The 20674-nt window shown below is 45.8% G+C and overlaps 2 protein-coding genes across 7 annotated transcripts; one reads left to right on the top strand and one right to left on the bottom strand.

The window, feature by feature from the left end:
- Positions 1 to 91: 91 nt before the first annotated feature.
- APH1A (aph-1 homolog A, gamma-secretase subunit) lies at positions 92 to 2960 on the bottom strand. The gene is made up of 7 exons (XM_066268059.1): positions 2626 to 2960; positions 1904 to 2074; positions 1656 to 1729; positions 1299 to 1421; positions 1020 to 1147; positions 488 to 611; positions 92 to 164 (listed from the first exon to the last, which is right to left on the bottom strand). The coding sequence occupies exons 1-7, from the start codon at positions 2736 to 2738 to the stop codon at positions 100 to 102; spliced, it is 798 nt and encodes a 265-aa protein (XP_066124156.1). The 5' UTR covers positions 2739 to 2960; the 3' UTR covers positions 92 to 99.
- Positions 2961 to 10506: 7546 nt separating this feature from the next.
- C3H1orf54 (chromosome 3 C1orf54 homolog) lies at positions 10507 to 20226 on the top strand. Of its 6 annotated transcripts, XM_066264890.1 has the most exons (7): positions 10507 to 10541; positions 11110 to 11173; positions 12779 to 12862; positions 13673 to 13731; positions 14133 to 14240; positions 19348 to 19449; positions 20142 to 20220. In XM_066264890.1, the coding sequence occupies exons 2-6, from the start codon at positions 11128 to 11130 to the stop codon at positions 19444 to 19446; spliced, it is 396 nt and encodes a 131-aa protein (XP_066120987.1). In that variant the 5' UTR covers positions 10507 to 10541; positions 11110 to 11127; the 3' UTR covers positions 19447 to 19449; positions 20142 to 20220. The 6 variants fall into 6 exon arrangements, with proteins under 6 accessions (XP_066120987.1, XP_066120985.1, XP_066120984.1 ...); XM_066264888.1 differs by lacking the exons at positions 10507 to 10541; positions 11110 to 11173 and adding an exon at positions 10821 to 11063 and having other exon boundaries at positions 19351 to 19449; XM_066264887.1 differs by lacking the exons at positions 10507 to 10541; positions 11110 to 11173 and adding an exon at positions 10821 to 11063.
- Positions 20227 to 20674: the final 448 nt, after the last annotated feature.

Here is a 20674-nt window from a genome sequence, read left to right as displayed (position 1 = left end):
TTTCTTGACAACCTGCACTGTCCAGAACTGGAGATGGAGAAATACAAGGCGAGGAGATCAGGGGAGCACCCCAGGCACAGGCGTCCCCCCCAGGGTCCCTCAATCCTCGGGTGGGATGCGCAGGGCAGAATACACCATCACCTGACTGTCCTCCTGCCGTCGGCCTGCAGAGGGGAAGGGAGGTGAGTCTGGGAAGGGTGAGAGCAGAGCACTGACACATGGGAAGTCCTGGATAACAAGGGGGCTCCCAGATGGTGGGGATAAGTGCAGATTCAAACCCACCAGTCACTGACTGGCTGAACTGAACCTAGGCTGCTCCTGGTAAAGCCTAAAGGTCACCAGTGGACAAAGCAAAACCCTGAAGGTGGTGGGATAGGCCGACGAGGAGACAAGATAGTGAACAATGGGCCGGGGCTGGGCTCAGTCATGGGCAGTGGGCAGACAGGTGGGATCTGTCAGGTGATCAGTCCAGGTAGTCAGTCCTTACACGAGAGGCTGCGCTGGATACTTCGGAGGGACCCTCCAGCTGTAATGAAGGCCCAGAGCCCCATGGAAATAGTGACTGCATAGATGGGCAGCAGGCTGGCCTCGTACCAAGGGTTCAGGAATGTCTGGGGATAGCAGTAGAAAAGAGGTTAGAGTCTCTGTCCGCATGTCCTCTTTGGTTACTTTGACCCAAACCTCCCCCAAATATCTCACTCAAATTCCCCAGTCCTTCCCTTCAGAGCACCAACATCTTGTGCTTAAAAAGGGACTTCTGATTTTCAGCTTCCTCAGAGGTTTCTGCCACCTGCTCGCCGCAGGCCAGCTGCATCACAGTTTGGCCAGTCCATTCACACTCTCCCCAGAGCGATCCCAGAGGAGATACAGTTCATGATGAGGTGATAGACCTCTCAAGACTCACCTTTCTGGCTTCTCCCAAGATAGGTTTTAAAATATTAAGAGGTAAAGATATAGTTCCCCTCCATCCAACTCAGCATTAAATTCTTTTCTGACTCAGGCTTCTGTTCCTGACTTACCAGTCCTGATGTCAGTAGGTGACTCCCAACCACCAGGCCCAAAGTCCAGTACCGTCTCCTCTCACAGGCATCAAAGAACACAACTCCCCAAAAGGTATGGAGCAGAATGATGGCTGCTGTCAGAAAAGCTGTAGGGAGGGAGATGGGGAGGAGATACATCCCTCACCTTCTCGCAGCCTCCAGATATTGAGCCACAGAAGTCTCCAGGGAGGGCCAATAAATAAGATCAGGGCCAGGGATGGATGGCAACTGACAGGCAAAATAGAAAGTGGATCTTACCTGAAGTCAGGAAGTAATAGGGTGAATCTCCATGGATCCCAACTACACCTGGCCCAAGTGCATCAGCCAAAATATTGATAACAGAGAAGACACCACTGATGATACCGAAGGAAAGACCAGAAACTGGGGGGAGGGAGGATCTCATCAATGTCAGAGTTCACTAGAGCCTGATTACCATTGACCCCTCCCCATTCACGGTCACAATTCCCCCACACCTACTCTCCCTCCAGACCACCTCTCCTTGGAAGTCAGGTATGAAGGAAAACAAGTAGTCGCTTAGAACGTGTTGATGTTTAGAGACTTCCCTGGGAGAGGGGCTGTCCAACACCCTCCTCCAGTCCCTCCCCCTTGGCTCACCATAGGCCATCTGGCGGATGGAGATGGGTGATCTTCCGTCCTCACTCAGCGATGCTAACCCCTCATCTGCCTTCCTGGGGTGAGGTGGGGTGGAGTGGAGTAGGGGAAACATGAGGGAAGGTAGAAATGCTCCTTTCCCTCTTATAGCCACCCCTAGTGCCTCTTCTTCCAAACCACCACCCAGGGGTTGCCCCTTCTCCAAGTGCAACGCTCTAACCTTCTCCCCTCAATACCATCCATCTTCTTACTTAAGCAACTTGTAGTAGGCAAAGCGGAACACCTCCTGTAGAAGGACGGAGACCGCAGCACCAAAAATTAGGAGGCCATACTGGAGCCGGGCATCTGACGGGTCAGTCACATGGACCAAAATGAACCAGACCACAGAAGCCAAGAGCAGAGAGACCAGCCAGAAAAATGCCCTGGGGAAAAATAGGGGCAATTAGGTAGGCAAGGGTAGAGGCAACCAGAGAAATCAGAGAGGGAAACCAAGCAAGGATGCAGCATGAAAAGTGGAAGTTAGACTTCTAAATGGACTGGGAGACTGGGCGCAGATAAGATAGGTGTTTCCACCAAAGGAGTCTATAGGGATCTAGACGCAGGGGATGGGATATAAAATTATTAAAGAGTCTTCAGAGCAATGAGAGTCAGAGTATAGGAGCACAGAAGGACAAGGTATGCATTCCTAGATCTTCCCTTAGGGCCGCCCAAAGTCACCACAGCTCCCTCCGAGTCTTGGCCTTGGGCCTCCTCTGACGTCGCCGGAAGAAGTATAGGAGAAATCTGTGCAATCCCTAGAAGCGGAAACCCACTACGGAAAAGAGGAAATCACCCAAACCCCTGAATCGACCCTTTCCAGTCTTCACCTACGACTTGTCTCCCCCAAGTCCGACTCCCAGGCTTGCCCAAGTCCCTCCAGCCCTTTCCGGATCTCTCTATGGCGCCCTCCTGAGTCTCCCCGACCCCTACTCACCCTGCAACCAAAATGATGACACGAAGCGGGTCCCCGGCCACAGTGATCAAGAAAAGCGCAAAGGCCGGGCCGAAAGCGACAAAAGTGCATCCGAAAAACACTGCGGCCCCCATTGCTTGGCAGCTGGGGGCGGGGTGGAGGCCTGGCCGAGAGGCGAATGGAAGGAGCACGACAGCTAGAGAGTCCGCGTGGGTTGGCGACGCGACCCCGTAAGGGGCGCGGTGCAATGTCACCCCCGGACCCCGGGGAAGGGGAAGGGGGGGCACTGAAACCCCAATACAGGGCCGCGCGACTTCCTCTACGGAAGCCGAGGAGGGGACAAACCGGGGCCGCAGCCAGGCGGCCACCTCCCATCGAATCCCCTACTCGGCCAATGGAGACTAGGAGGGGGCGGGTCTAGGGGCGGGCATGCACGGCCTGCTGGGAGTTGTAGTCGTCTATCCTTCAAAACCTCAACCTCGATGTCGGGTGTGGCTCCAGCCAGTAAAAGGGAATTGGCTGGGACTGGATCAGGGTGGGACTCGGGTTCATGAGTTCCGTTGGACCATTGGCGCGATTTCCTTTCGTTATTTTTTGGGAAGGCTGGAAGCAAACCTACCTGCACTTGAAGAGCTGCAGAGAGGGGAAAATCCTGTTGGAACCTAAGAGACAAATACGAAGAAAGCGTAGGATAGTTTACAGGGAGACAGAGACAGGTATTATTCTTACTTGAATGAGAGGAAATGTGTTAGAACTGCCTAACAGATGAAGGTGTTATAAAGTATATTACCTTAATTCCGCAGGTTACGTAGAGACACCAAGGCAGGATACAGAAGAAATTTTAGGAGGAGATTTATTAATAAGCCAGCTGCATATGACTTGCACCGGTGTATAGCTAACCCAAATTGTGCAGCCTCGAATATAGCTCTGAGGCTAGTTATATAGACTTGATCACATACAGGTTGGGGGGGAAGGAAGGGGAGCATGATACAATAGTCAATCACTAACAAGCTTATAACATTTATTTATAAGATCTATTAAAAAAACATTTCTAGGCCCTGGCCGGTTGGCTCAGTGGTAGAGCGTTGGCCTGGCGTGCAGGAGTCCCGGGTTCGATTCCCGGCCAGGGCACACAGGAGAAGCGCCCATCTGCTTCTCCACCCCTCACCCTCTCCTTCCTGTCTCTCTCTTCCCCTCCCGCAGCCAAGGCTCCATTGGAGCAAAGTTTGCCTGGGCGCTGAAGATGGCTCTGTGGCCTCTGCCTCAGGCGCTAGAATGGCTCTGATTGTGGCAGAGCGACGCCCCAGAGGGGCAGAGCATCGTCTCCTGGTGGGCATGCCGGGTGGATCCCCGGTCGGGCGCATGCGGGAGTCTGACTGCCTCCCGTTTCCAACTTCGGAAAAATACAAAAAAAAAAATTCTACATATCAAAACTTACAAGGTAACACAATAATGATAAAATGTCGTTTTACATATCAACACAATAGCGATAAATGTTGTTTTACATATTAAAGACATTCCTAAATTTTCTAAGGTTGTTGCCACAACAGTGAAAAGTTTTAGCTTAGGATAAGGCAATAGGAAGTTACCTTTGCTAAAAGTATTGTGGCTAGCTTTAGTTTACAAGTTTTATATATATAAAGAATTTCAAAAGGGATGATTATTAGAAAGCATATAAAATGTTACAGAATGCAGGTTTTTCAGGCAACGGATCCTAGGCCTCAGGATCCCTTTGTCTAGAGGTATATGTCACTCTCAGGGCTCCAGGAGGGGAGGAAGAGCAGGAATCAGTGTAGGATATGTAAACATTGTCTCCTAAAGGATCTTATTGAAGGGGAAGAGGAAGATTACAGATAAATTTTATCCTCTTTGTTGTCTAGTAAGTAGTGGCCTCAGTCCTTAAACTATGACTAGGTCAGTGATTTTCAACCTTTTTTGAGCCGTGGCACATTTTTTACATTTACAAAATTCTGGGGCAACCACCTACCAAAATGACACAAAATGACACTCTAACACAGTACATATTAGCCTGACCAGGCGGTGGCGCAGTAGATAGAGCGTTGGACTGGGATGCGGAAGGATCCAGGTTCAAGACCCCAAGGTCACCAGCTTGAGCGCGGGCTCATCTGGTTTGAGCAAAAAGCTCACCGGCTTGGACCCAAGGTCGCTGGCTCCAGCAAGGGGTTACTCGGTCTGCTGAAGGCCCGTGGTCAAGGCGCATATGAGAAAGCAATCAATGAACAACTAAGAAGTCGCAACGAGAAACTAATGATTGATGCTCATCTCTCTGTTCCTGTCTGTCTGTCCCTGTCTATCTCTGCCTCTGTAAAATAAATAAATAAATAAATAAATGGCACAGTACATATTATACATATAGTTAATAATATAGTTTCTAAATGTATTTATACTCACAACCTGGGCCTGTTTTGATTAACACAAAAGGGATATCCTGGCAGGAATGGTAGAAAGACACACACGAAGCTCTTCCTCAACAGTTCTCAGTCTCTCTCTGTATTTAGTTTTTATTGCAGTCAAGCTTGAGAAGCTCAGCTCACATAGATATGTGGTTGAAAACGGGAGCAATGTCAAAATAGCTTTGTTGGCCAGAATGGGGAACTCCTTGGCAACAGATAACCAAAAACTGTCCAAAGGAAGATCAGCAAACTTTAGCTTTAAACCATGATCTTGTTTCAGTTCAATGAGTTCCTCTTGCTCCTTTAAAGTCATGTCCTTTCCAGCAACGGATACTGAGCTGTATGGGTCCCTAACCCAGTCAAGGCATTCTGTGAAGGCTGAAGAGAAATAAAATGACAACGTCTTCTCAAGAGTTTTCAAATGTCTGCCAATCACCTTGCACATTGCAGCAGTGTTTCCATCATGCTGTTTCTCAATGAGCGAGAATATCTCAAGGTTGCCACGCTGCACATGTTGTTGCCAGAGCTGCACCTTTAAACGGAATCCATTCATTTTATCAGTGCTTGTAAGCAGGTTTTCATTTCAGCCTTGCATCTGTGTGTTCAGTTCATTCAGATAATGAAATATATCAGCCAGGTATGCCAGCTTTGCACACCACTCATCACTTGCAAGCAGCTTTGAGTAATCGGACCTCTAGTTTGTCAGAAATACTTTAAGTTCCTCTCGCAACTCATACACATGGGCCAGCACTTTGCCGCGTGACAGCCACTGGACCTCCGTGTGGAGCAATAAGATTTTATGTTCCGCTCTCATTTCTTTACACAAAGACGCAAATAAGCGACATCTCAAAGGTCACGTCTTCACAAAGTTCACTATGCTCACAACATCATCCAACACAGGAGCTAGATCTGCTGGTAAGGTCTTTGCAATGAGGGCCTCACGGTGCAAAAAACAGTGCGTAACAATAACATCTGGGTTTCTTTCTTTGACCCTACTTACGAAGCCTTTGATGCGCCTGACCATGGCTGCGGCTCCATCAGTGCAGACACTTGTGCAGTTTTCCCATGTAAGCCCGCTTTTATCAAGATGTTCCGACATGACCCGAAATATTTCCTCTCCTGTTGATTTTTCTGGCAGTGCCTTGCAAAATAGGAAGTTTTCTCTAATGGCTTCTCCATCCACAAAATGCACGTTGGCCAAGAGCTGACAATGTCCACTAATATCCGTCGACTCATCCAGTTGCAAGGCAAATTTCTTACTGATGCGCACCTTTTCCAAAACAACAGTTTCAATGTCCGCAGACATGTCATCAATATGTCTGGCGATTGTGTTATCTGAGAGAGGCATTTTAGCTATCTCTTTGGCCGCGGTAGGGCCAAGCATCTCATTTACAATGGCTTTACAAGCTGGCAGTATTAATGTTTCTGCCACAGTGTGGGATTTTTTTGATTTAGCTATGAGTTCAGCAACAAAAGCTAGGTAGCTAGCTTTGAGGGCTCTCTCGTTTACCTTTGTGATTTTTCTCAAAAAAGTTGCCCGTTTCTCATTGTTTGTACATAAGCGGGCCGTAGTTTGGGGACCCATGTTTAATTTCCCCACAGCACACCTGACCATGTCTCACGGCACACTAGTGTGCTGTGGCACAGTGGTTGAAAAACACTGGACTAGATGACCCAGTTGTTCTTATAAGCCAGGAAGCTCCTGCATTCTTCTCTCTCCATTCTCCACAGAAAGGAGGGGGCAAGAAGCTTGACCTTTCCTCTGTAAAATGATGTTGCCAAAACTAAGTCTTTCAGTTCTTTGGGACCTTATCACAAAGGTTAGACTTAAAAAGGGGAGATATTTGAACAGGCTGGTACAGGAAACTTACAATACAGTATATCGCTAATGAAGCCTTCATCTGCAATGATAAGAGAATTAGAAGGAAGAGGAGTTTAGAGAGCAATATTAGAAGGAGGTTAGGGGAGATTCAGAGTAAATTTGTAAAAAGCAATTAGAGAGATGGGATTGAAGAAAAATGACTCCCCCCACCTCCAGTCTATCCGTTCCTTTTATGATGTCATACTTCTTGTATTTATTTCCTGAAATGAACCTTGGTAGTATCTGTTGTGCAGATATGGTGTGGGGTAGGGCAGGGGTAACATATTATTAGAGTGAAAGAAAGTTAGAGTAGGAGAGGAACATCATTTGGATGGGGGTGGGGTTAGTCCATATGAAGGATGTTTAGACAAAAGTAACTGGATGGGAAAGTAAGGGAATCTGGAATATTGTTTTTTGGGGTTTTTTTTAATTCATTTTAGAGAGGAGAGGGAGAGACAGAGGAAGAGAGAGAGAGGGGAAACAGAGAAAGAGAAGGGGAAGAGGAGCTGGAAGCATCAACTCCCATATGTGCCTTGACCAGGCAAGCCCAGGGTTTTGAACCTGCGACCTCAGCATTTCCAGGTCGACGCTTTATCCACTGCGCCACCACAGGTCAGGCTGGAATATTGTTTTTGACAAGAGTAATCAATGTACCGAAAAACTATAGCAATTGTTCAAAAAGAACCAGGCTTCCTTTCCTTCCTGAAAGCAATTTTTAAATATTGTGGTATGCTTATTTACTTATTTATTCATTTTAGAGATGAGAGAGATTAAGAGAGAGAGAGAGAGAGAGAAATAAGGGAGGAGCAGGAAGCATCAACTCCCATATATGCCTTGACCAGACAAGTGCAGGGTTTCGAACCGGCGACCTCGGCATTCTAGGTCGACGCTTTATCCACTGTGCCACCACAGGTCAGGCCAGCAATTTATGTTTTAATGCATACATATCCCCAGAAATATATTACACTTTTTCCCCTGAAAATTCTGGAAAGAAGCTAAAGAATAGATTGTATAGTTTTACACGGAAAATCACCAAGTGAATCCTCTCCCAATAAGGTTGGGAGAGTGGGAGCATCCTGGTCAGTGCTCAAGACTCTAATGGGTCTTGCTGCTCCCAGCAGCAAAGTCAGGAGAAGGAATAAGAATAAGAAAACTCTTCTGCTGTTTCCTTTGAGCTGTTACCACATCTCCTGAGGGAGGAGAGCAGCCGCCAAATCTATCTTGTTCACGGGTGGTTCCACAGAGATTTGCATAGTGCCTGGCTCATAGTAGATGTTAAAAGATACTTATCCCTTTAAAAAAAATCACCGTATTCTTTTCTTATTCTCTGGTCTGTGAACTCTGAATTGCCTATCAGACTGGGTCTAGCATATTTTGCCTAGCATGTATGTAACTAAAAGTTTCCAAAAATATAAATGCAGAGAAAAGGATAAGATGAACTCTGCCCCTGTAGGCTGGAATGAAGAGAACACACCAAAGTGGAAAAGCTATTACTCCTATAGCAGGGAAAGAGACTATCTGCTTTCTCCCTTCTCCCACCCTATATCCAAAGAGTTGAAAAAGAGGTGAGGTGAAGTCAGTATTTACCAGAGAGAAAATAACTGGCCTTCGGTGAGAGATTTTTCTCAAAAGCAATGTAGCAAGTGCTTCAAGAGTCAGACAATGATGCTGACATGCTCCCATACTTCACAGTCCAAGACCGACAGAATAGAGGGACTATTTTCAGTCTAGAAAATGCTCATCCCACCTGACCAGGCAGTGGTGCAGTGGATAGAGCGTTGGACTGGGATGCGGAAGACCCAGGTTCGAGACCCGGAGGTCACCAGATTGAGCGTGAGCTCATCTGGTTTGAGCAAAGCTCACCAGCTTGGACCCAAGGTCGCTGGCTCCAGCAAGGGGTTACTCGGTCTGCTGAAGGCCCGCGGTCAAGGCACGTATGAGAAAGCAATCAATGAACAACTAAGGTGTCACAATGCGCAATGATAATGATTGATGCTTCTCATCTCTCCGTTCCTGTCTGTCTGTCTCTGTCTATCCCTCACTCTGACTCCCTCTCTGTCTCTGTAAAAAAATAATAATAATAATAAATAAAAAAAGAAAATGCTCATCCCTTCTCGGAACACGTCAACTGTAAAGAAAGAGATTGTGATTAAGCTTCAGAGAGAAGAGCAACTCTAGATGGTGACAGTAAGTTAGGGACAGTGAGAGAGATGGTGAGCTTTTTGTGAGGACTGAGGGAGAGGAAAGTAGAGGAAGTGTTACAGTAATATAATGCAATAGTAATTAAATATATAGAAATATAGAAAAATATGGAAGATATATAGAAATAAGTTAGGATATAATATTTAAAGCCATTAAGTCAAGGCCTTGGCCACTGAGCAGTGGTAGAGCATCAGCCTGGTGTGTGGAAGTCCCGGGTTCGATTCCCGGTTGGGGCATACAGGAGAAGCACCCATCTGCTTCTCTACCCTTCCCCCTCTCCTTTCTCTCTATCTCTCTCTTCCCCTCCCACAGCCAAGGCTTCATTGGAGCAGAGTTGGCCCGGGCACTGAGAATGGCTCCATAGCCCCCCACCCCCGCCTCAGGCGCTAGAATGGCTCCAGTTGCAATGGAGCAATGCCCCAGATGGGCAGAGCATTACCCCCTAGTGGGCTTGCCAGGTGGATCCCCATCAGGTGCATGTGGGAATGTCTCTCTGCCTCCCTGCTTCTCATTTCAGAAAAAAAAAAAGCCACTAAGTCAAGTAAATAAGGCTATGATGTCTGGACAGGAATTAAATCTAGTCTGTACAGATATGACAGGTAGACTCTGCCTTTCACGCAGGTCCCAGCTAGTATGTGTGTGAAGTTATATATAGATAAAAAGTGGCTTGATGTCATAACGCTGTAGTTTAACATAAACAAGAACCTTCCCTACCAACACCTTAAAAGTGGCTTGATGTGACATTTCGGTAGATTAACATAAAAAGGGTTCCCTGCTAGGAACTCCCGAAAAGGTTGTTTGATGTGATAATACTGTAGATTAACATCTGTTAGAAGGCATATGCCAGAAGGGTATTAAAGCCAGGGCCTGCAGCTGCAGTTAGTTGTCCAGACTCCAACCTGAACATGGACTGTATCCACACTGCTCTGACCAAGGACAGCCAAGAGGAGCATGCTTAAGGGGCCCCCTTAAGCTGTTCCCAGGTGAAGCATCCACCGGGTATAATAAACACGAATGTCGGAGACTTTCAGAGGTAGGTATAGATGTAACTTTATTGGCCAGTTTCACCTGCGCAGAGGTGAGTTCCCTGATGTCCGCAGACACCGTGAGCTGCAAATGGGAACCGCCCCAGGCGCTTACAGCTAGTTCCTTATATATCCTAAGTAAGCAAGCATAAATACAGAAGCAAAAATAGCGGTCACTTATTTGCTAAGGGAGTTGCACATAGCATAGCAACAGGGGCTGGGTCTAGCTCATTGGCAAACTTCAAACATAAACTTCTGATAAGGGTCTCTAACCAATGGAATGCAAACGTTTGCCTTCCTTTGTTCTTAGCCTTACAGGGTCCCTATCCTTACCTCCCTGTCTCTGCGTCTACACTCTGGCAATCCCAGCACACTTTCCTGAATCTAACAATTTGATCTTTTCTTGATCCTTACAACAAGCACGCCATAGGATTTGTGAGTAATAAACTGCCCGTGTGTTTGTTGCAGCTAACTTGTGTGTCGGTCATGTCTTTCTTCCAGTGGCAGTTGGTATCAGTACTGATAAGTAGCGTCCTCATAGCCACCTCAAGAGTAGTCTCAAAGAAGCTGCCAGTCCTGCTGTTAAGCAGGAGTGTCCACTGTGTGGGGAAGTCAAATCAGGGACGCCTGATTGACGTAGAGCTCGGGCTTTACTGGGACAGGAAGAGAGAGGGCTTACTAATAGAAGCTTCTTAGTAGTGGGGGTGGGGGTTGTTTTGTTGTTGTTCTGATTAGTGGCAGCAGGAATCCTGAATGGATCTAATCTGGAGCTGGGAGAGCTCAATGAACATGTTCCTGTCGAAACCCACTTTGCCTCTCTCACTATGGGCAGCTCTGGCTAAGGACAAGACCAGTAGAAACTGATGATCCAGTCAGCAAGTGGGAGGGGAATTCCACACCCATCCCCCAGAGAGGAGTTGCTGCAGCTCACTGCTTTGGAGGAGGGCCATAGGCGGAGTAAGTTTGGTGGGAAACGCTGTAATTTCCTTTTTTACTTATACAGTAAAGTGCAGTATCCAGAATGGATGTCCTCTTCGTAGCCATCCTTGCTGTGCCACTTATTCTGGGTGAGTTCACTTCTCTCCCTGAGCTTAAGGGCCAGATCTTCTACCACAAATGGAGTGGGAGAAAAGAAAATGAGGGGAGGGTAACTAAGTGCAATTCAACCGTGAGTTATAACACTCTCTTATCTGTGCCACAGTTCAGTGTTTTGGGGGTGGTAGGGGAGCTGGAAAATAGAGCCAGGAAAGATGGAGGAAAGCAGAGTCCTGTCAAAAAGGGACAGTTGATGAGGATGAAACCCCAGAATCGGCAAGGTCCTAACAAGAGTGAACTGTGCTCCCCATCACCACCGGATTGGACAAAATGACAGGGTTGATGTGAGAGTGACAGAGAGGTAGACTCTGAAGGTGGGGCAGTCTGAAACTAGTGAGGGAAGCCAGGATATCTTTCTCCGTAGAATGTTGGAGGAAAAAAGCCTTTTAAAGGGAGGGAAGTGAGGGTGATATTTTAGGGTGGTGAAGAATTGGGTGCCTTCAGGAACACTGTCTGAAAAGTAGCGCAGCTCCTTCCCTCCATTGTTCTCAGTCAGCCAGGTCCTCTCATTGTTTCCTTTTCCTCCAGATTCTTGTGTCATTGCTGTGGTTCAGGGAGAGACTTCAAGGAGCTTAGGGAAATGTTTTTGCAGGAGGCGGAGAGTTCTTGATCCAATCATATCCAAGTCACATATTTTCAGTCCCAGGAAAGAAGAAAAATGAATACAGATGGGTAATTTATAGTCCAGCTGACTCATTTTAAGAAAACAGATGTAAAATGGTTTGTTTAGAGTGATTCTGCTAATTAGCAGTAAAACTGGAACTAAAATACAAGTTCAGAAGCTTAATGGTGGGCCCTGGCTGGTTGACTCAGTGGTACAGCGTCAGCCTGGCATGTGGAAGTACCAGGTTCGATTCCTGGCCAGGGCACACAGGAGAAGCGCCCATCTGCTTCTCCACCCTTCCCCCTCTCCTTCCTCTCTCTCTCTTCCCCTCCCACAGCCAGGGCTCCATTGGAGCAAAGTTGGCCTGGGCACTGAGGATGGCTTCATGGCCTCTGCCTCAGGCACTAGAATGACTCCAGTTGCAATGGAGCAATGCCCCCCAGATGGGCAGAGCATCGCCCCCTAGTGGGCATGCCGGGTGGATCCTGGTCGGGGCACATGCAGGAGTCTGTCTCTCTGCCTCCCCGCTTCTCGCTTCAGAAAAGTACCAAAAAAGCCCAAAACCACTTAATAGTGTGTGTGTTTGTCATTTGTGAGAGCCATGCATAAGAAAACTCAGAAAAACCATGCAGTCTGGAACATACAGTAGATTTGGAGCTTTTAATTTCTGGTCTCTCTCTCTGCTTCCTACATTTTTAAGGTTTAGTTCTTGTTTTGGATTTACAGTATGTGAAGGGATCTGTTTTCTGTTCTGGGAATTCCCAGATTGAAAGGACACAGAGAAAGAAGCCTCATCACAGACATGGAGCCCAGAAGTCGAAGAAAAGTTTAGAAGTGCAGAGACAGGGAGATAGTCTGACCTTTGGAGGTGAGGCCAAAGGAAAGTAAACTGATAGAGCTGAGCTCAACCTCAGGTGTCCTTGTTGCTAAGAAGTTCCAGATGCCTCTTGACCTCTAGTTATTATCCCCATAGGACAAAAATATGAAGATGAAGAAGGACTAGAAGAGGATGATTATTATCAGGTGATCTATTATTACACAGTCACCCCCAATTATGGTGAGTATGTAAAAGGCATACCTTTAGTAGAATGGAAAGAGGTTTGAGGGATACTTAGTTCTGAGACCTTGCCTTTCCCTTTGCAATAGAGCAGCTGGATCAGAGAGAACTTTTTTTTTCTTATTTTTACTTAGAGGCAGAGAGGCAGACTCCCACTTGCGCCCTGACCAGCACCCACCCGGCAAGCCCCCTACAGAAGGGTACTCTGCCTATCTGGCGCCACTGATTCACTGCTCAGTAACTGAGCTCTTTAGCTTGAGCCGAGTCTATGGAGCCATCTTCAGTGCCCAGGGCCAAATTGCTCAAATCGAACCATGGATGCAGGATGGGATGAGAGAGAGAGAAAGAGAGAGAGAGAGAGAGAGAGAGAGAGAGAAGGGGGATGGGTAGAGAAGCAGATGGTTGCTTCTCCTGTGTGCCCTGATTGGGAATTGAATCTGGGACATCCACATGCCAGGGCAACACTCTACCGCTGAGCCAACCGGCCAGGGCAGAAAGAAATTTTGCTATGAGCAAAAACTGTCAAGGCTCATGATATTATTTCTGAAGTTAGCAATTTTCAATTCTTTGGAAACTGGTTGAAACAATTCAAAAAAATTTCAAATCTGTAAATTATCTTAGATGTTAGATTGAAAATATGAATGCATACACATTCACATTTTTCACATTAAAGTACATTAGAATTAGATTATACTAGTCAGTTTTACAACTTGAGCAAATTGAAGTGTTCTGAGCAATTTCTTCCTCTTCTCATTTCTAAATGTAGTTCTACCTCTCTTTCATTATTACTGATTGTTTTCTCCTCCCCAGATGACTTTGGTGCAAATTTCACTGTTGATTACTCCATATTTGAGTCAGAGGACAGGCTGGTGAGTGACATCTAAGAGGATCAGAATAGGTAATAGTGAAAAAGAAACTGGGCAATGTTGAAATATAAATTATTAGCAGGAATAAAAATGAGTTAGGTGAAATTAAACTGGGTAGTGGCACAAAATAGACCTGTTATCATAGTTGGGGAAGAGAATGAAGCAGAAACCCAGCAGGTTAAGACACAGAGAGGGAGGGGTAGTCCTTGAGTCAAGGGAATTAGTGAATGGGATGGGTACACAATCCATGCAAACATAAGGTAGGGAGGATCCTTGAGTTTAAGTCTTAGAGGGTGTGGAGGTGAGGGGAGACAGGAGAGATGAAAGAGTAAGAACTCCAGAGAGTCTATGAGGATATCATATGGAAATGATAATTTTTTGTTTTCTAATCCTATTGAGGACAGAACAAGTTGGATAAGAAAATGAAAGCAGATGAATCTACCATTAGTGGTAAAGCAGAATTTGCAGACCATCAGAGGCCTGTAACAGTGAAACCAGTGACAATGGAAACAGTGAGTTAATTGGGGACAAGGCGGGTGGAAGATGAGACATCCCTTACACTGAAGAGATCCCAGGGATGGTGACATGGAACCGAGCAAGGATTGGAATACTTGGCTTTGGTGGATGGGGAAACCAAGTAACTAGTATTACAATGCAAGTGTTCATCTCAGCTTGGCCACCATTTCTTTCACTGAGATTTAATACTAACCTTGTCTACAGAACCCTGGAAAGATTTAGTGCAGTCAAATTTCAGTTCAATATGTAATGTGTGTGTGTGACCCATGCTTGAAGCATCTAAGGATCCTGCTGCTGATGAAAAATAAATCTATGATGTTGTTATTGCCCTCAAAGTATTCATAAAACCCAAGCTTACATTTATAAAACATTTAGAACAAAATGAAAAGATTTATAACAATGTTAAATTACATACAAATTTGAAAAGCATATTACCTAGACAAGTGCTTTGCTTTTTTTTTTCTAAGTAGTTTTTTTTTTTTATTTTACTAGGGTGATATCAATAAATCAGGGTACATATGTTCAAAGAAAACATGTCTGACAAGTGCTTTAAGGCAGTGGAAGGAGAGAAATCAGTACAGGAGTTGTCTGGAAGACTTTTAGAAACTGACTGTCCTTGAGATACACTTTGAAGAATAAGTGAGCTTTCTTTTTTTTCCCCAAGATTTTATTTATTGATTTTAGAGAGACAGAGTGAGAGAGAAGGGGGCGGAGAATTGGGAAGCATCAACTCTGTAGTAGTTGCTTCTTGAATGTGCTTGGACTAGGCAAGCCCAGGGATTTGAACCAGCGACCTCAGCACTCCAGGTCGACACTCCATCCACTGAGCCACCACAGGGCTGGCAGCAAGCTTTTGATTGGTGGTATATTATAAAAGGATAACAGCAATTAGAAAGAAGAATAGTTATTCCAAGAATGAAAGAGCTGGATTGACAAGGGGGATAGAACAACGTGGCATGTTTTGTGAGAAGAGGGTATATGTAAAGGAAGAGTAAGAATTTAAGAAAAAAATAAAATTTACAAGACTCTTAATATTTGTTTGGTAATTTCACATATGGAAAGATAGGGCAAAATTATAAAGAAACTGAAGTGTCAGGCTGATGTTTGGACCTACAAGAAACAGAGAACCTAGTAAGTTCTTGAGGGTAGATGAGGCCCTGGTCGTTTGGCTCAGCAGTAGAGCATTGGCCCGGCACGTGTGGAAGTCCTGGGTTAGTTTTCCAATCAGAGCACACAGGAGAAGCAACCATCTACTTCTCCACCCTTCCCCATTCTCTCTCTCTATCTCTCTCTCTCTTCCTCTCCTGCAATCATGGCTCTAAAGGTTTGAGCAAGTTGGCCCCAGGCACTGCACTAAAATAGCTCAGTTGCCGAGCAATGGAGCAGCAGCCCCAGATGGGCAGAGCATTGGCCAGGTAGGGGCTTCTACCCAGTAGGGGGTTTGCAGGTAGATCAGGTCAGGCGCATGCAGGAGCCGGTCTGTTTACCTCCCTGCCACTCAATTCAAGAAAAAGACACAATGAAAGTACTTTAGAAAAATTACACTAGAGATATTCCTGACAAACAAAGAGAATCTACAAAACAGACAATTTACTATTTACATTTACACTTGACTTTTAGGCACAGTTCAATGGACAAGGGAAGGGGATGCCCCATCAGGGGCCTTTCAGGTGGTCGCCTGGCCATGTTCCTCACAGGAGCTTAGGCATCTCTTAGCATTGGTGGGTCGGTATAAAGCCCCGACTGGGATCAGAGAGTGTCTGATACCACCCTAAGCTGTATGAAGATCGCCAAGGAACTGCAGGTTGGAGCCCACTGGACTCCATAGTTATTCACCATCGAGCCACAAACTGGAAACTCAGGTGCAGGTACCAGAGATCCCCACTCACACATCAGTCACTCAAGGGTTTTCAGACAGAAACAATAAAAGCAAAGAATGAGATCTCGACATGGACAACAGCACAAAGGTGTCCCTGGAAGTCCGAGGCAGGACTGATTAACTCAGTCCCCACTAATTGACTTCCCTGAGAGCACAAACAGACATGTCCGGGAAGTCCAAGGCATGACTTACTCAGTCCCCACTAATGTCTTCTGAGAGCACAAACAGACATCCCCATTAATTGTCTTCCCTGAGAGCACAAACAAATGTGTCTCGGAAAGTTCGAGGCAGGACATAACTCTCCACCAACATCTTGGCCCTGGAGAAACTATTGTGTAAGTCCGATCGCATCGATCCTTTTTTTTTTCTTTTTTTACAGAGACAGAGTCAGAGAGAGGGATAGATAGGGACAGACAGACAGGAATGGAGAGAGATGAGAAGCATCAATCATCAGTTTTCATTGTGACACCTTAGTTGTTCATTGATTGCTTTCTCATATGTGCCTTGACTGTGGGCCTTCAGCAGACTGAGTAACCCCTTGCTCGAGCCAGCGACCTTGAGTCCAAGCTGGTGAGCTTTGCTCAAACCAGATAAGCCCGTGCTCAAACTGGCGACCTTGGGGTCTTGAACCCGGGTCCTCTGCATCCCAGTCTGATGTTCTATCCACTGCGCCACCACCTGGTCAGGTGCATCGATCCTTTTTTGTAATAGTTCCAGATTGACTATTATTAATAGTCACAAACAGAAAAGCTAGAATTCAAAACAGACTGAAAGCTAGAATTCAGTAAAGCAAAAGATTTGCCTTACTTACCTCCAGAGGTCAAAATTTACACTCCTCGATTTCTCTGCAGAATCGTCGAGTTTTAGGGACCGGGGGTGTCTGCTGAGAAGGTGTCTGAGACCCACAGGAAAACTGGAGGCCTGGAATGTCTCAGGGGGCACCCCTCCTAGAGATCCAGTGGGGTCAGGCAACCTTCCAGAGAGGCCAGCCGGTTTGGGTGTCTCTACTCGGTGACGCGGAACACTGGAATCCTGGACAAGCCCTCAAATGTTATAAAGTAGTGTAATCCGCTGGTTACATAGAGGCACCAAGGCAGGTTATAGAAGAAATTTTGAGGAGTTTATTAATTATCCAGCTAGCTACACAGGGCACAATCCCAAAATATGTAGGGCCTCATACAGTTCTGAGCCTGCTTTTTTTTAATTTTAATTTTTATTTTATATATATATATATATATATATATATATATTTTTTTTTTTTTTTTTTTTTTTTTTTTTACAGAGACAGAGAGAGAGTCAGAGAGAGGAATAGACAGGGACAGACAGACAGGAACGGAGAGATGAGAAACATCAATCATTAGTTTTTTGTTGCGCGTTGCAACACCTTAGTTGTTCATTGATTGCTTTCTCATATGTGCCTTGACGGTGGACCTTCAGCAAACCGAGTAACCCCTTGCTCGAGCCAGCGACCTTGGGTCCAAGCTTGTGAGCTTTGCTCAAACCAAATGAACCCGTGCTCAAGCTGGTGACCTCAGGGTCTCGAACCTGGGTCCTCGGAATCCCATCCGAATGCTCTATCCACTGCGCCACCTCCTGGTCAGGCTGAGCCTGCTTTTATACAAAATCAAGTACTGCTTGGAGTGGGTAAGGAGAAGCTTGTGATCCCTTTGTCTAGAGGTATACATTACTCTTATGACTTTAGGATGGGAGGGTAAGTCTGGGTATAGGAATTCTTAATTAAGGTACATAAACATTGTTTTCTAAGGTTTTCAGATAAGTTCTATCTTCTTTATTCTGTGTGGCAAGTAGCCTCGGCCACCCTTTCAGAGAATTCTAGGAATCAGCTAAACTATGACTAGGTGACCCAGTTGTCCTTGTAAGCCAGGAAGTTCCTGCATTCTTCTCTTTCCATTCTCTATAGAAAGAAGGGGTAAGGGGCCTGACTTTTCCTTTTTAAAATACTAATTTTGCCTGACCAGGTGGTGGCACAGTGGATAGAGCATCGGACTGGGATGCAGAGGACCCAAGTTCGAGACCCCCGAGGTCGCCAGCTTGAGTGCGGGCTCATCTGGTTTGAGCAAAGCTCACCAGCTTGGACTCAAGGTCTCTGGCTCGAGCAAGGGGTTACTTGGTCTGCTGTAGCCCCATGATCAAGGCACATATGAGAAAGCAATCAATGAACAACTAAGATGTCACAACGAAAAAATTAATGATTGATGCTTCTCATTTCTCTCCATTCCTGTCTGTCTGTCCCTATCTATCCCTCTCTTTGACTCTCTGTCTCTGAAAAAAAACACAAAAAACTAATTTTAGCCCTGGCTGGTTGGCTCAGTGGTAGAGCGTCAGCCTGGCGTGCAGGAGTCCCGGGTTCAATTCCTGGCCAGGGCACACAGGAGAAGCACCCATCTGCTTCTCCACCCCTCCCCTTCTCCTTCCTCTCTGTCTCTCCCTCTCCCGCAGCAGAGGCTCCATTGGAGTAAAGTTGGCCCAGGCACTGAGGATGGCTCTGTGGCCTCTGCCTCAGGCGCAAGAGTGGCTCTGGTCGCAACAGAGCGACACTCCGGATGGGCAGAGCATCGCCCCCTGGTGGGCATGCCAGGTGGATCCCGGTTGGGCGCATGCGGGAGTCTGTCTTACTGCCTCCCCGTTTCTGGTTTTGGAAAAATACACACACACAAAAAAAAAAACCAGAAACCTAATTTTAACAATTTTTGCAATTCCTTGGCACCTTATCACAATATGAGAAAGCAATTAAGCAATCAGTGAACAACTAAGGAGCTGTAATGAAGAACTGATGCTTCTCAGCTCTCTCCCTTCCTGTCTGTCTGTCCCTATCTGTCCCTCTCTCTGTCTCTCTGTCTCTCAAAAAAAGATAAATATTTTAAAGTATACAACAGGCTCCCTTTAGATTATAAACTCTTTGAATAGGAGCCATGTCTTAATCATATCCCTCCTTAATTTATATCCCTCCTCTAGCACATAGCACAGTGACTGGCACATATGAAATAAAAAATACATATTGAATTGAGTTGGGCCTCCTTGGTACAGTCAGGAATGGCTGAAAGGCACAGGATTTTTTATAGTGAGGGGGAGGAAGGCTGGTCTTTCTCTACCCTCAGAGGAAAGAAAGACAAAGGCTGGTATAAAGAGATGGCTATCTTTTGGGGAGAGGGGTAGTAGGAAGGATGACACTGGCCTACTGTGGGGGGATATCTATATTTTAGCAGAGTCCAGCTATGAACCAGGCTGTATCCAGTCTTCAGTGTCCTGTTTCCCTCCTCCTGTCCTGGGCCCTCCTTCAGGGGTGGATGTATTTCACGTAGAAGGTGAGAGTGCGGCCACTGGCCTTGGGGTAGTCTGTGACGCAATTTTGACCGCTATCTCTGGCTAGTGTTTCCAGCCCAGTCAATTCCCAGATGCTTAAAAGAAGAGAAATCACATTTAGAAAAATCTTCTTATCTATTTTTAAGGAAGTTTAGGAGATGTTGAAACAAAGAATTTTGTAATATAAGTCATTACTTTTTTTCTGAACTGGGAGAATTTCAGGACCTTCTAGAGCAGAAGCAGGTAGAATGGAGAAGAAACCTCTCCAGGTTTCCAGCCTGCCTTTAGGAATTAAAGGTGGTTCCAGCCTGGAATGATTTAATGGCAAGTGCCAGAGGGCAAAAGGGGAGGGGCCCAATAACTTGGCAGATTGGAGACAAAGTTCAGAGGCTGAAGGGGTGGCAGTTCCCTAATGCAGGGGAGAGGTGGTGGGGAAAAGACGGAGGGAATAGAAACCTGTATCCTAGGGAAGGAATTTGAGTTGGAATTCTAAAGAACTATGGAGCATGAAGAGATTTAGCAGGAAGAAAGGGGTGAAAAAGGGAGGAGACACATCTTCCAGGAGCTGTCATGGAGAAATTAGCTGAGAACATGAAATCTGGGGAGTTTTCATAGAGGTAGGGGGCATGGAGGGGTTTCCTGAGTCCCCTGAACTTGGTTGTTGTTACTGTTTTCCTTTCTTTGCTTTTTTTAGGAGAGAGAAGGCTGATATGACTCTTTGGATGGGGATTTGGGAAGAAAAAATTGGAAGATAAAATAAATAAATGACATCATCTGGTTAGTCTCTATTTCATTCTTTCATGAGGGTATGTTCCAAAGGCACAACACTAAAGAGAGCACTGGGATATGGTAGATTAGAAAGGAAGTTAGGTGACAATAGTATTAGAGGGAGTTATTAGGACTGTGAATAAACCTGAAATTTGGTGAAGAATAGAGAAGAGAACTCACAAACAACAGGTTTATTCATAGTCCATAATTCCCTCTAATTCTATTGCTTTGTTTTTATTACATATAGTGTTAAAACTGTGGGAAGAGCTGAAATTTATAACACTTTTTTCTTTTTATAAAATAAGCACAGTTAAAATACATAAAATATCACCTGAACTGTGGTGGCACAGTGGATAAAGTGTTGACCTGGAATGCTAAGGTCACCGATTCAAAATCCTGGGCTTGCCTGGTCAAGGCACATATGGGAGTTGATGCTTCTGGCTCCTGCCACCCCTTCTC

This window comes from Saccopteryx bilineata, chromosome 3 (assembly GCF_036850765.1).
Source record: "Saccopteryx bilineata isolate mSacBil1 chromosome 3, mSacBil1_pri_phased_curated, whole genome shotgun sequence".
Taxonomy (NCBI): domain Eukaryota; kingdom Metazoa; phylum Chordata; class Mammalia; order Chiroptera; family Emballonuridae; genus Saccopteryx; species Saccopteryx bilineata.
The sequence above is the reverse complement of the archived record's forward strand: the minus strand, read 5'-3'. Positions and strand labels throughout refer to the sequence as shown.

Coding starts and splice junctions, on each gene's coding strand:
- C3H1orf54 (XM_066264887.1), top strand. CDS start 10,970: ATGATCCAGTCAGCAAGTGGGAGGGGAATTCCACACCCATCCCCCAGA. Junction 11,064..12,778: donor GGAGGAGGGCCATAGGCGGA/GTAAGTTTGGTG, acceptor TTATCCCCATAG/GACAAAAATATGAAGATGAA. Junction 14,241..19,347: donor AACCAGTGACAATGGAAACA/GTGAGTTAATTG, acceptor TCTATATTTTAG/CAGAGTCCAGCTATGAACCA.
- APH1A (XM_066268059.1), bottom strand. CDS start 2,738: ATGGGGGCCGCAGTGTTTTTCGGATGCACTTTTGTCGCTTTCGGCCCG. Junction 1,730..1,903: donor GCCTACTACAAGTTGCTTAA/GTAAGAAGATGG, acceptor ACCTCACCCCAG/GAAGGCAGATGAGGGGTTAG. Junction 1,148..1,298: donor CTATTACTTCCTGACTTCAG/GTAAGATCCACT, acceptor CCCTCCCTACAG/CTTTTCTGACAGCAGCCATC.